At 37.0% G+C, this 12,607-nt stretch overlaps 2 protein-coding genes and 1 non-coding gene across 3 annotated transcripts; all 3 read left to right on the top strand.

Moving 5' to 3' along the window:
- Nucleotides 1-258: 258 nt before the first annotated feature.
- On the top strand, nt 259-3,298 carry LOC110768156 (protein trichome birefringence-like 43). The gene is made up of 5 exons (XM_021972929.2): nt 259-547; nt 877-1,048; nt 1,745-1,920; nt 2,201-2,359; nt 2,819-3,298. Exons 1-5 carry the CDS (start codon nt 300-302, stop codon nt 3,126-3,128), a joined length of 1,065 nt encoding a protein of 354 aa, XP_021828621.2. The 5' UTR covers nt 259-299; the 3' UTR covers nt 3,129-3,298.
- A 5,203-nt stretch (nt 3,299-8,501) lies between these two features.
- Nucleotides 8,502-8,604, top strand: LOC148295588 (U6 spliceosomal RNA). The gene has a single exon (XR_015834978.1). It is a non-coding gene; the product is annotated as a U6 spliceosomal RNA (small nuclear RNA).
- A 629-nt stretch (nt 8,605-9,233) lies between these two features.
- Nucleotides 9,234-11,961, top strand: LOC110762304 (protein trichome birefringence-like 43). The gene is made up of 5 exons (XM_021965250.2): nt 9,234-9,535; nt 9,655-9,826; nt 9,950-10,125; nt 10,213-10,374; nt 11,396-11,961. Exons 1-5 carry the CDS (start codon nt 9,255-9,257, stop codon nt 11,697-11,699), a joined length of 1,095 nt encoding a protein of 364 aa, XP_021820942.1. The 5' UTR covers nt 9,234-9,254; the 3' UTR covers nt 11,700-11,961.
- The last annotated feature ends 646 nt before the right edge of the window (nt 11,962-12,607 follow it).

The raw sequence follows: 12,607 nt of genomic DNA, 5'->3' as shown, positions 1-12,607 counted from the left end.
TTTGTACGCAATTGTAACTAACTATAAAATCCCTTCACAAGTTTACAAATTTATTTTCCGTTCCTTTTTCTTATGAGTTTAGAGTGGAAGGCCATATTTTCGGACGGGATTGATGAAATCGTCTCAAGTAGGTAGTCTTTGTATTATCAACCCCCTCAGTCACATATGTAATTATTATATATACATGCATTTCAACCCACTCAGTCACATACATTGTGAGAGTCTCCAACCTCTCTCTTTCTCTCTCTCTCTCTCTTTCTCTCTCTCTCTCTCTCTCTCTCTCTCACACACACACACACATGGGTATTTTTGGCATTAGCACACTTGTTATTGTGCTCTCTCTTCTGCACCATGTACATGGAGATGTAACTTCCACTAAAGTATGTGATATTTTCCAAGGAAAGTGGGTTTATGATGCATCATATCCTCTGTATAATTCAGCAAAATGCCCCTTCATAGAGAAGGAATTCGATTGCCTAAAGAATGGTCGTCCAGACAAATATTATCTTAAATATCGATGGCAGCCCACTGGTTGCAGCTTAACAAGGTAAATACACCCATGACTAGCCTTTGCTGCTTTAAATTCTTCTGCTTTAATCTCTAGTTCTCTTTCAAATGGATCGTTTTCTTTTATGAAGCAAATGGTTCTGTATATGGGTTTTCTGTTGGCCGCTCTCCGATCCCATCTATGCTGAATGCTACTCGCATATAGAGATAGGGTTGTCGATGGGTTGCTTTCATGCATTTTTTGTCCTCAAATAATTAAGACTATTTTTCTTTGATATTATTCCAATTACAACAAGCAGAACAATATTGAAGGGGTTTTCCTCAATTGGAGCTTAGTATCATATGATTGGATAAAACTTATCCATGTAGGTTCAACGGTCAAGATTTCGTGCAAAGATTTAGAGGAAAGAGCATCATGTTTGTTGGGGACTCACTGAGCTTGAATCAATGGCAGTCACTCACTTGTATGCTTCATACAGCCAACCCACAAACCCCATATAAACTGTTCAGGATAGGAGGGCTATCCACATTCACATTCCCTGTAAGACTAATTATACCTCTCAATTTTACCGTCTTTTTACTTTATATTTAATTTTCAATACGAGTTCACTGCATCCGACACTAATACATAGATTTGTTACTATTTTTTGAGTCTCACATAAACAATAGAGACGATTATCTTGATCTCGACCAACATTATTTTTCGAGTCTCATATAATTAATTTTCTCTACAAGGACACTGCATCTGACATTGTTTTTTTTTTAGTCTTCAAGTTAATAATGCGAATGATGACAATTATGCTTTTATAATGCATACCTCTACCAGCTGTTTTTTGGTAGGTAAGGCTTAATACAAGAACTGAAAGAGCAACCAATCAAACTAACGTTGGTTTGCATATACAATATGCCTTAGTTTTATTATATATCTTCCTAAACCATAGCCTGTCAACATCAACACTTAACAACAAGAAGGTTTATGATAAAGCCTTAGACAAACCGTTCATATATATGAATCACATTGGTGCATATAGTGGGAATAAAACTAATGTGGATCCACCCACCTATTAGAGCGGGTCCAATCTCTCTACGAGTCGAAAACAATAATGTTAAGCTCACCAAATTTATGCACTTTTACATGAACAATATTTTGTCACATAAGAGATACTAACGAGAATATGATGAATAAGATTATTAAATGTCCTAGAATAACTTCAATATTTGCAGTATTGTTCTGCAGGCATACAATGTGAAGGTCATGTTCTCTAGGAATGCGTTTCTGGTTGATATTATAGCAACAAAAGCTGGGCGAGTTCTTAAACTTGACTCTATTGAAAGTGGGAAAATGTGGAAGGGAATTGACTTCTTGATCTTCAACACATGGCATTGGTGGCTTCACAGTGGAAGGAAGCAACCGTAAGATCAACATTAATTCCAATACCCTAAAGCTAGAGAAACACTTGTGTGAAATGGAAATGGCACTATTTTCTATTCCTGGTCAACTACGGTATATCATGCGTGACTTTTCCATGTGAGAATTTATGATTGGCTGAGAATAGCAAAACAGTGGTATCCTCATTTCGTACAAATTTTTCTTCTAAAGATGGCCCAAACAAAAATTTCCAATTTATTTTGCCTTTGTCGTAAGCAATTAACTAAACAGTGTTGTATTCAATGAATGTCACATGTGTTGCAGTTGGGATCTAATTCAAGAAGGAAACCGCATGTATAAAGACATGGATCGGTTGGTTGCGTATAAGAAAGGGCTCAACACTTGGGCTAGATGGATTGACACCAATTTGGACCCCAAAAGAACAAGAGTCTTCTTCCAGGGTGTTTCCCCAGATCATAATAAGTAAGACTTCCCTGGCCTTGTCTATACACACAGTGATTGAGACATGTATTTTATCTTACGTTTTAAGACTATAAATCTGAACCACTCATGAGACGAATTCTTATCTAATGGTTCCGCACCCTTGCATTTATCACATTGCTAGTTATAGCTTAACATCATAAAAATTTGATGCTTTTTTTTCATAGTAAAGACTAAATGTCGCAAACTCAAATGGTCATCGGATATAATCATTTATTTTATGATTTACATGTCCCTTATCGATTAACTATTGTTACAACGTCAGTGACCTAACCAACTGTTCTAATTCACATTTACATCACATCTTTGATATATGACAATTACCGCATGTGACCTTATTTACTTTTTTTTCTTATAATTACATGCTTACCTTGTTTTATAACATTTTTATGGAACAATTTTTTTCCCCAATTAACCCTGTATTAATGTTTGGTTAATTAGTGGAAGTGATTGGTGGGAGCCAGCTGCAAAACATTGTGAGGGACAAATGCGACCAGTGGTTGGGCATCAGTATCCAGCAGGTTCACATCCAGCAGAGCTTGTAGTAGAAAGAGTGCTGCATTCTATGTCAAAGCCAGCTTATTTGCTCAACGTCACAACCCTTTCACAACTAAGAAAGGATGGCCATCCGTCTGTGTATGGTCACGGCGGTCACAGGGACATGGACTGCAGCCACTGGTGTCTGGCCGGAGTTCCTGATACTTGGAATCAACTTCTATATGCAGCTCTCATACAAAGAAAAACCAACTAATTTTTTGGATCCAAGAATCCCTATAATATTTCCAAAATTGAGTATGTAATTGCACTAGTTCATAATCTCTACATAATTTGTATTCCTATCCATCCACTTCCCAAAAAAGAAAAAAAAAATAATCTATCAATTATTCAACCACCTTGCCTATAAAATGAAGAAAGTTGAAGTTTCACCCGAAAACGAGTTGACAATGAATAATCAAAATTTATATAAGCTCATATAAGATCACGTAACGTGGAATATTTCTTTACATTCTCACATAAACAATCTAGATAACCATATCCAGCTTTTTCCTTTTTATCCTTATAAGTTTCCGTTTCCGATTTTTTTTTTTAAATGTCATTTAATTAGAAAGTAATATATAGTGTACTTGGTATTTCTCTCGTTTCAAATAGTCCGCCCAATTGGGTTTATTTTTGTACAGGTGCATTCCCCAAAACTAGGCCCTTTGACTTGGGTTAGGTCTAAGGTAAAATATAGTTTTGAACCTGACATGTAAGGGTCCATTTTGGGCTATACATTTGGACGCTCAAAAGAGTCTTGCTAGTAGGCCTCATCATTTGGCCCGCGGGCTCATGGCTTACGGGGGCCCGCCCGGCCCATCAAAAAAAGCCCGGCCCGGCCCGTTATGGGCTTTGAGAGAGCCCGGCCCGCTTGGGCTGGGCTTGGGCTTGAGTGTTTGAAGCCCAGCCCGACCATAAAAGCCCGGCCCGTAGGCCCATATATATATAGCCGTTATCTAATAATAATACATAGCCGTTAGGGGCTGGTTCTTGTTTCTGGAAAAAAAAAGAAAAGAAAGAGAAAGGCCCAATAGCCATTTAGGTCAGACAACCCAATACAATGCCTCTATATAAAAGAGGTATTATCAAATAATTCAGTCTAAACCTAGTGCCGCCCACTTCACTTCACTCTTCCTCTTCGGCTCTGTCTTCCTCTTCATTTCTCTTGTAGATCCAAGTCCAAGAGAAACTAAGATTGCAGATCTAAAACAATGATCCAAGTCCAATAATCCAGGTATCCATCTTGATTTCTTCTTTTGGCTAAGATCTCTCTCTTTGATCTTATTTGTGTGCAAGAGGAACTGAGGTTATGAGAAGTTCATATCTATCCTTTTGCTAAAATCTGTTTGCTGTATAGAAGTTCATCTCTTCCTTTTGTTATTATTATTTTTATGTTTAGCTCTTTGTTTGTGATGATTTGCTTTGGCTTTATGACTTTTTATGACTTTTTATGCTTTGTTTGTGATGATTTGCTGTTCTTGTGGCTACCCATGTTCTCCCATTTTATTTATTTGTTATCTCTTTCTTTCTCTCTTTCATCTTGTATCTCCCGTGCACTTTATCTCTTTGTTTATCTCTTGTGGCTACCCACTTACTAATTTGCATCTTATCACGTTCATCATTAGCATGTGATGGGGCTTTCTGAATTTTAATTATGTACATTTTTTTAAATTTTTTTTTTTTGGACGAAATTAATTTTTTTATATTAGATAATTTAATATGCACTAAAAAAATTAATTTTTGTTGGAGGTCCAGTCCATTCCAGTCTTGTCTGGTACCAAACAGTGCACTGGACTTAAGTCCAGTCCAGTCCAAAGTTAAGTAAAGCACCAAACAATAGACTCAAAGTCTGGTCCAGTCCTAACCAGCCCAGTCCAACACTCCAAGCCCAATCCAGTCTTGTCCAATCCGGCCCACCAAACAGGGCCTTGGGGTGTTAGAATGGTTGAAAACAACTTTGAACAAAATCTGGAAATTTGCAGTCCACGAGCCTCACTTTGGCTCTATTTTTCTCCTAATCCTTTGAGTTTTTGAGGAATCCATCTGTTGGGTTTTGAACTAGACTTGGCAAGGAACAAAACACAATTAGTTTCGTCGATTTTGGTTGAGTTTTGAGCGGTTGAACACTTGTGCAAAGTTTGGAAAAAAAACTCTGTTTTCTGCAGAAAACCAGCCACGAGTCCAACTTTGGAGTTGGTTTTCTCCTTCGTTTTAGATCCGTTTTCAGTGTGGTTTATTGGGTTAGAAACTAGAGATACTAAGCTTCAAAACCACTATAAGTTTACCCATTTTCGTTGATGTTTGGTTGGTCAAAATGGCTCACAAAAATCTGGGATTAAATCTGAAAAACAGGGGAAGTTGCAGGATTTCTTTTTTAAGACGATGAACAGTAACCGGAGCAAGCCCACTCGCGGCTCCGGCAGCCTCCGACGCCATATTTTTAGTCCATTCGACTCGATTGTTCGATCCGATTCCGATGGTATATGTTTTGAGTCAATCCGAGGTGGTACAAAGTATGGGTTGTTGTGGGGCCCACGGGACCCAAATAGTAACATTTGGTTAACGGGTGTCGTTGGCCTTGTTTCAGTGTTGACAGGACATAGGACAAAGTTTTAGATTATTTTTTTATGAGATTTGGCCGCTTTGGACCCCGAGTTGGTCCTAGGGGCATTTTCGTCATTTTTAAGCAAAATCTTTGAAATGCGTAAGGTTGAGGTTGGTCTTAGGTGAAATAGCGTGAAGATTGCTCAATAATAATTTGGATTTGGATTTATTCAGGAATTGGATCAAAAGTGTAGATTCGACAACTCTGAGAACTTCCGAAGGGTAAATTTGGTACTTTAGCTAGCTGGACTTGAGGTAGGGTTTCCTGATTTCCCGATGATTGGGCTATATCACTTTTAATCTTGGTGCTTATATATAGTATTATAAATAGGAATATTATTGTTGCTTTGCTCGATGAATATTATTTGATGTTATGTGAATGTTATTATTGATGTTTTTCCGTGAATATTATTGTTGCTTTGCTCGATGAATATTATTTGATGTTATGTGAACATTATTATTGATGTTTTTCCCTGGATATTATTTGATGTTTTATGAATATTATTATTCATATGATTAAGCTTGATATATTATTGTTATTACCTATGGCATTATTCAGCAGAAATAAATGATGTTTGTGCTGCACTACATATGCATCAGAAATACAGTGGTGTTTGGAGTGTGTGTGTGTCGTTTGAGATATATCTAAGGGGTGGGAGAAGGCTTTAGATATATCTGAATAAAATGTGGAATATATTCAGGTGACGGGAGCAGAGCTTGAATATATTCAGGTGATGGGAGCAGGGCCTCTAATGATAAGTGAAAGTTGAGAAATTCGTAAACAAAAGAAAAATGGGTTAAGGGACGGATGGGCGCTAGTTCATATTTTAAGGTATTCGAAGCCACAGTGGTAAAATGCATGGTATGGGACATGCAGGCTTGTTGCCCTAGGATATGAATTAGTGGGATTAGAAGGGAGTGTGTTCATGGCATCACCACATATGCAAATTTATTTATCTGGTATGATTGCATAATTTGTATATCTTGTGTTGTTTGATGCATGACACTTTGATTAACTGTGATAGCTGACTTTGAGGGGTTTGACGGTACTCTACTGGGCATTAGAATGCTCATACCCTAATAGATTGTGCAGGATTCAAGGCAAAGTGTGGAAGCGGGTTTCAACCAAGCTACTAGGCTTTTGTTATTGATTTGTATAATTAATATTTGTAAGTAGTCAACCGTTTGTTAAAGATCCTAGTGTTTAGTTAACTACAAGCTACTGCGACTCTGATTTTGTAATGTTAAGTAAATTTGTATTATTTGTGGTTCTATTTCTCATCATATCATGGGTGTAGGATTTTATTCCTATGACTATGGTATGACTCACGCCATGATTCGGGACTATTCTTTATTTTCGAATCGGGTCGTGACATCAATTCTTGGGTGGGAGATGGTATTTTAATTCCTGGAGAACTAACCCATTAGGAATTCATCTTTTTTACCCATTATATCCTCACACAATTTATAAAATTTCGAATTTGCCAACTACTTTAACCTAACAACGAGGATATTTTAGTAATTAGTACCACTCCTACCCCAATTCCATATGATTTAGTAAATAACTTCAATAGGAATCCAGAATCTAACTCCCCTCAATTCATATGGTTTAGTAAACAACTTCAATAGGAATTCGGAATCTAATTCTCCTCAATCCAACTCCTCCTCAATTCAATTCATTCCCAATTCAATTCCTCCTAATCCAATTATGGATTAGTAAACATGCCATAAAGTTTAATATAGTGCTTCTTGAAATTATGGTCAAATCTTACTTTGCCCCTCGAAAGTCGAAGTGGTCCACCCTAACCTCTTGTCCAAGGTTTGGTGATCCAATTTGTCCGCTACCGTCATCTCCATTCATAACTCCAAAAATTTTGATGACGTGGCAGGGCTATTTTAATCTTTTTATCACAAATGATGATGTGTAATGTGTATGACCCACTTTTTTTTTTTATTAAGTGAAATAAAATATTAATAAAATTAAAAATATAATTAAATAATGTAATTACTTGTTTAATTTGATATATATATATAATGGAAAATTTAATAATAATAAAATCTCTTCTTCTCCATCGACTTCCAAGGAGGGGGGAAATGTAGGATTTGACCATAGTTTCATAGGGCACTATAGTAAATAAGTCTTTAATATATTAAAAGCAACACTAAACAAGAGTTTAAAAAATAAATAAATACGGTCAACGGGATCTAACCCGGTCGAAAAGGGCCTTGATGTGTAGATTAGTTGTCTCAAGTTTGAATCTCCATGGCATGTGTGTGAAACCCCATCCCCGTTATTGTTTACACTATCACTTGTATTAAAAAAATATATATATACGAATAATATTCTCTACATTTTTATCACACAACTCCATTCTTTTCTGCCTGAAAATAACTATCTTGCATGCATGTGTAAGATTTCTTGTTTTTATTAAAATGGACACAAATTGTGCTCTGCATATGCTCAATCACATTGGTTAATAACCTCCAAGAGTGAACATATTTATGTAGTCCATGACCATGGGTTATCATATGTTAACATTTTCATTGTAATCGTTATATAGACCAAATTTCGAAGGGATTAAAAAAGTTTACATTCAGAAAAGCTATTACAAATTCTTTCTTAAGATATATAAAAAGGTTATAAATAATTTAAAACAGAAACAAGTCACAGCTTATCAATTAATTACATAATTTTGAAATATACCAGTTGTGTTAATAAAAAATCAACGGGCATTTCAGATAAATTACTACTCTGCTAGTGGCAAATGGGGTTGTTTCTGGGCTTTAATTTTTGGATTGAATGAGCAAAGAAAGGCCCAAGTGATAAAGGACGGGAGTTTGTCTTAGACTTGGGCCAGCCAAACTATTAAAGCAGGAAGGAATCTTGACTTGACTTGATTAAAAACTAGGAATCATAAATCCCACATCGGAATACCGTTCTACGAATGAAGACCATATATAGAACTTTTCAACACTACAGCTTGTCCCTTCGGGGACATCCGATAAAATTGGAACGATACAGAGAAGATTAGCATGGCCCCTGCGCAAGGATGACACGCATAAATCGAGAAACGGTCCAAATTTTTTTTGCACTTACTTTCGTGACTTTCAATTTTTTTTTTTCTTTGTTTTTTGACAACCGTGAAACATAGGAAAATTACTGTATAAATAACTTAAATTGAAGAAAACAATATAAATAGGTGAAGGAACACGAGTTCAATATTTCTGAAGTTGGCGTCTTGATTGGTTACATCCATTTTGGAGCTGCTTGGAGAGGTTAATACCAACTATAAAGAAAAAAGAAAAAAGAAAAAAAGTTACGAATTGGGAAGGTAGCTAGCCTCCAACCTTATCATTTGCGGGTGGAGAAAAGCCACTCAAAACTTGCAACAATCCAAACAAGAAGTTTCCTTTATACGCCTAGACCAATCAGGACACAGCCACTGTCTTTGCCACTTGCAAAGGCCAATATCTCATCAATTAGGCTTGGTCTTGAATGAAGGTTACAGACCAATCAGGAAAAATAGAAATATAAAGGGTAATCTTCGCCTAAATGAAGCCCTTAATGAGAATATTTTAATCTAATGTGTTTCAGAAAAAGTTAAGTTAATAATTCAAGCCCTTAATGACTAAATCAATGAATTAAGAACACAAATTAGACTTATAAGAAGCACAGTGTGCACTATTTAAACTCACCCAAGTAATAATATTTTTAGCAACCACCTTCTTCTGACACATGGCTGCTTCTTCTATATTTTCTGTAGCATTAATATTATTTTCTCTTTTGTACCAAATAGGGGGTGTGGTGAGTCAATATTGGGTGAGGGAACAAGTAAACAATGCTGAGTCTGGGTGTGACCTTTTCCATGGAGAATGGGTGTACGATTGGTCCTACCCTCTCTACAATTCAGCAGACTGTCCCTTCATTTTGAAGGAGTTTGACTGCCAAAAGAATGGCAGACCAGATAATGAGTATCTCAAGTACAGATGGCAGCCCACTTCTTGCAATTTACCAAGGTACTTACTTACATATCATTTATTCTCTCTTCATCTTCTCTGTGCAGTCTTCTTGCCATTGTTCTTTTCTCTCTCTATTTTTTTTTTTAAAAAAGTTTGGGGACAATGTATATATGTAGGTTCGACGGAAGAAGCTTTTTGGGAAGATTTAGAGGGAAGCGCATCCTATTTGTAGGGGACTCGTTGAGCATGAACCAATGGCAGTCTCTCACATGTTTGCTTCATAAATCAGCGCCAGAAGCCAACTACACCTTATCCAAGGTTGGAGGTGTCTCCACATTCAAGTTTCCAGTAAGGCTACCTATACCTTAATTTCCTCCTAAACCATGCATTTAATACCTGATTAGGATCTCCAAATGGTACATGAAATTGGGAGCGACAACATGCTCATGCTCAACTTGCATTAATTTGTAGGCATACGACGTTTCGATCGTTCTGTCCCGCAATGCCTTTCTGGTAGATGTTGTGAATGATAGCAGAGGGCGTGTTCTAATGCTTGACTCAATTCAAAATGGAAGTTATTGGAGAACCTTTGATGTCTTGGTCTTCAATACATGGCATTGGTGGCTTCATACTGGAAGAAAACAACCGTATGTGTTACAATTTTGTTTTGTTTTTTTCTTTTATTTTTCGCTTCATGAAGTTACTTTTAGAACTAATGAATTAAAGGAATGCAGGTGGGCAGAAGTTCGATATGGTATCAATAATGCACACAAAGATATTGATCGCATGAAGGCCTATGAGAAAGCTTTGACGACATGGGCTAGATGGGTGGAATCTAGTGTGGATCCTAGTAAAACTAAAGTCTTCTTCCAAGGTGTTTCTCCGGATCATATGAGGTAAACAATGGGCTCCCTAGATAAGGACTTTTTTTCAAAACTAATACGTTTACAGATTCCGGATCTTTGTATTTAGCATCGGTGCATTTAAATGAATGTTAACTATTAAATTAATCTAATGCATTTTAATCAGTCCACATCAGCATCTCTTTACACCTTATATGTGTATCTAATACTTTTAAAAAAAAAATACCTTTGAAATAAAATATTAAAAATTTCATAACAATAACAAAAATAAAATGTCTCAGCAAGCATCAACTCTTCAACCCAGCCCCCTATCCCCCCTGCGGCAGCTCCCCAGCCACCCATGGCTGCCACACTTAACCCCCCTCCCACTTCTCTCTCTCTCTCTCTCTCTCTCTCTCTCTCTCTCCCCTAACAAATCTGCAACTAAATGAAAAATAATTCGCACAATTACTACAATTAAACCTGCAAATTAAACCAAGTCAACCTATGTGCGTGTGTGAGAGGAAAAGAGAGTAAGGGTCGGCAATTGGTTGGCAGTGTGGGGGCTGGGTTGGGGAGAGAGGTGGTTGCTGCTTGATTTGAATTTTGATTTTTTATTTCAATGTTATCGAATACATATAATAAGGTGCGGCTGTTGTGAGGTTTAGTATAATACAATTATTCTGACGTGGACTCATTAAAATTCATTAGATTAATTTAATTGTTAATATTTTATTAAATGCGTGTAAATGCACAAATGCTAAATGCAGAGGCTCAGGATCCTTCGTGTACCTAAAAAACTAACCATATGTAAAGAAAAAAAATTGGAAAGTAGCATGTCTTAGTGCAAATGTCAAGATCATCTATGTCAAGTGGTTACAAGCACTTATCCATGAATTCGAGATTCTATATTCGATGAAAAATGAAAAAAATTGAAAAGTAAAACTTCATGTGCCGTTGTTCTAACTTTGAGAAATAGTTAACCCACTGGCATAAATGAGAACACACACAACCATTTATAAGAATGTTTTTTAAACATAAATGTTATGATCTTTTTATTTGTGCTAATCAATAGGTCAAGAGAATGGGGTGATAATGCAAAATCGGAGACCTGTTTTGGACAAACATCACCAGTGCTAGGAACACAATATCCAGGAGGCTCACATCCTGCACAAGTTATTTTAGAAAGAGTGTTGCGCACAATGTCCAAGCCAGTTCACTTGCTCAACATAACAACACTGTCACAACTCAGAAAAGATGGTCACCCTTCCTTCTATGGTTTTGGCGGCCACCGTAGCATAGATTGCACCCACTGGTGTCTTCCCGGCATACCGGATAGTTGGAATCAAATTCTTTTTGCTGCACTCTTCCAAAGATGAACAGATGCTAGTCATTTTCTACTTTCTTTCTTTGTTTTAGTTGAATAAATTATCAACATTTTTTAGTCTAATAATAATGTTTTCCATATGTAATTGTAAGTTGAATATCTACATTCTCTATTGCAAACTAGCTAGGGACAAGGGTGTGTGGCACAATGTATGGTCGAATAAATATATAGGCCTTGTGGACTGGATTGGACAAGATTGGATTGGATTGGGTTTGGAGTATTGGACTGGACTGGTCAGGACTGGACCAGACTTTGAGTCTGTTGTTTGGTGCTTTACTTAACTTTGGACTAGACTGGACTTAAGTCCATTGAACTGTTTGGTACAAGACTGGACTAGGCTGGACCTCCAAAAAAAAAAGTGCTTATTAAATTATTTAATATAAAAAATAATTAATTAAAAAAATGCACATAATTAAAATTGAGAAACCCCCATCACATACTACTTCTAAAATAGCTCAAAACACAAAAATTCTGTGGTACATCGGCTGTACAAGTACAACCACTTATCCAAGGGCTGAGTTTTCATTTAAAAAATAGATGGCTGAGATTGAATGACTGAATAACCTATTCAGCCCTTTGTTAGTGAACACGTGAGTCACATGTGACTCTGAGAAAGAAGAACAAAACCAGACGCACGCTCTGGAGGAGGAAGACCATGCTCGCTCCAACTCTTGTCTCCAAATCCAATCGTAAGAGCCTCCAACTCTTCTCTCTGCTTGCCCAAATCCAATCCTAAGCCCCTCCAACTCTTCTCTTTGCTTGCCCAAATCCATTTTAAGCGCCTCCCAACTCTTGTCTGTCCTTGGCCAAAACGCATCTGCAGAAAGCTAATGCTCACTGAATTGAGGTCGTCCACGAGAAAACACAAGACGAAGCTGGTGACGCTGCCTAAGTGAGGTC

The sequence above is a fragment of the Prunus avium genome, chromosome 3 (genome assembly GCF_965620075.1).
Source record: "Prunus avium chromosome 3, drPruAviu1.hap1.1, whole genome shotgun sequence".
NCBI lineage: Eukaryota > Viridiplantae > Streptophyta > Magnoliopsida > Rosales > Rosaceae > Prunus > Prunus avium.
This window is presented reverse-complemented; position numbering and strand designations above follow the sequence as displayed.